The following is a 2,452-nucleotide window of genomic DNA, read 5'->3' on the forward strand; positions in this document are numbered from 1 at the left end:
TAGTACAAAAAATGATTAATAATTAGAACCGACCACATTAAAAATTAATACTTGTCTCCCAACAATTGAATATTATTAGTATTAAAATTTGTACCAACGATAACTTTTTGAATATTTAATGCCTCAGTCAATACTCGCCGAACATATATCTGTTGCTTTATCTCTCTCCTCCATCTCCCCATTCACATTTCACTCTCTATAAATAAGCCTCTCACTCATTGTTCTCTCTTTATACTTCAACCAACTGCCCTATATCTCTTTGCTTCTCTCCCTCTCTCGACACTGCCGTCCATCAATGGCGGTCAAAGCATTCACTCACAACACTATCTATTCTCCATCTTTAATTAGAGACAAAACTCCTCAACAGAAACACAATCTTGGCCATTTCTCCCCCTCCAAGAACACCGCTAAAAGACTCGTAGTCTCTTCTTCTATAATGTCCCCTCCGATTCCATCTTCTCCGCTCGCCCCTCCTTCTTTTTCTTCTTCTTCTCAAGTCGCTCCTCCTTCTCGAACACCTGCAGCAACTCTACCGTTGTCTCGGGTTTGGAGAGAGATACAAGGAAGCAATAACTGGGAAAATCTCATTGATCCTTTAAGCCCTATTCTCCAACAAGAGATTACTCGGTACGGGAACTTACTCTCCGCTTCTTACAAAGGGTTTGATCTAAACCCTAACTCCAAACGTTACTTAAACTGCAAGTATGGCAAAAAGAACTTGCTTAAAGAATCCGGAATCCATGACCCTGATGGCTACCAAGTCACCAAGTATATCTACGCCACACCAGACATCAACCTCAACCCTATCAAGAACGAGCCTGAACGCGCACGTTGGATCGGTTATGTAGCAGTTTCTTCTGATGATTCAGTGAAACGTTTGGGGAGGAGGGATATTGTGGTGACGTTTCGTGGCACTGTGACCAACCCTGAGTGGTTAGCTAACCTAATGAGCTCTTTGACTCCGGCTAGGCTTGATCCTCATAACCCTCGTCCTGAGGTCAAGGTCGAGTCCGGGTTCTTAAGTTTATACACATCCGGTGAGAGGGAGAGCAAATTTGGGCTAGAAAGCTGCCGTGAGCAACTTCTCTCCGAGATCTCGAGGCTTATGAACCAGCATAAAGGCGAGGAAATGAGCATCACGCTTGCGGGACATAGTATGGGAAGTTCTCTAGCTCACCTTCTAGCTTATGACATAGCGGAACTCGGTATGAACCAGCAAAGAGGCGAAAAAGCTGTTCCGGTGACCGTGTTTTCGTTTGCGGGTCCTAGGGTTGGTAACTTGGAGTTCAAGAAACGGTGTGAGGAGCTAGGAGTTAAAGTCTTGAGGATCACAAATGTAAACGATCCGATCACGAAACTTCCTGGTTTCTTGTTCAATGAGAATTTCAGATCTTTAGGTGGTGTTTACGAGCTTCCATGGAGCTGTTCTTGCTACACTCACGTGGGAGTCGAACTCACACTCGATTTCTTCGACGTACAAAACATTTCTTGTGTCCATGACCTCGAGACTTATATCAATTTAGTAAACCGTCCAAGATGCTCCAACTCGGCGGTTAACAAAGACAATTTTGGCGGCGAGTTTTTGAATAGAACAAGTGAGATGATGTCCGGTATGGGACGACGTCGAGCGTTGCAGCTAAGAAACGCAGCGACTAATGCGGCATATTTACTGTGTTCTGTATCCAATCAGATGTTGTATTATAGTATATTTTAGGTTTATATATAGATTGATCCAAGCTAAAAAATTTGGGTATTTTTTAAGATAGGACAAATAATTGTAACCCTATCTTTTACGTAGCAGGTACATGTTGTTGTATATGCATTTAAGATGGTTTGTGCCAGATCAAATTTTTTTTTTGGTATGTGAATATCATCATTACACGAAGCACTTTACGAAAAAGCATAGATCGTTTCTATTTTCCAGAACTAAGATTAATTCTTGTATCAGATCTATTAGCTATATATGTCAAGTGTGAACAAAAGTTTTCATTTTCTTTTGTATGTCCTCTTTGTACTCATGATATGTTCTTAAGTTCTTTGCGTTATCACTCTAATTATATTGGCTAATACAGACTAGTCCCTCTATACGTTTCCACCTTCTATATGATAAGACATAATCAATTCACATTTTACATTTTAGTGTTTTTGTTGTTTTCTTTAAATTCACAGTAAATATTTTCTTAGAAAAGAAACAAGTGAATAAAAATAAGAAGTTTGTATTAATTTAAGCACAAAAATATTTCATTGCGTGTCTTGTATACTGGATACTGTTGCTCTTGCAACCAACTACTACAATTTCTTTATTTGTTATTATTATTATATATGAGTTCACAGTATAATACTTTTCTTTAGTTTATATAGTTCTCAACATTTGAAGTACAAAAACCGTCAAAACTCAAGATTATGAATGAAGAAAGGGACATCCCAATCTGGCGTGTACATATATACCAGC

General features: G+C 39.3%; 1 protein-coding gene across 1 annotated transcript; it reads left to right on the forward strand.

Annotated features, from left to right (window-relative positions):
* LOC104754731 (galactolipase DONGLE, chloroplastic-like) lies at window positions 282-1,714 on the forward strand. The gene has a single exon (XM_010476996.2). The coding sequence runs from the start codon at window positions 296-298 to the stop codon at window positions 1,712-1,714; it is 1,419 nt and encodes a 472-aa protein (XP_010475298.1). The 5' UTR covers window positions 282-295.

The sequence above is a fragment of the Camelina sativa genome, chromosome 17, assembly GCF_000633955.1.
Source record: "Camelina sativa cultivar DH55 chromosome 17, Cs, whole genome shotgun sequence".
NCBI classification, from domain to species: domain Eukaryota; kingdom Viridiplantae; phylum Streptophyta; class Magnoliopsida; order Brassicales; family Brassicaceae; genus Camelina; species Camelina sativa.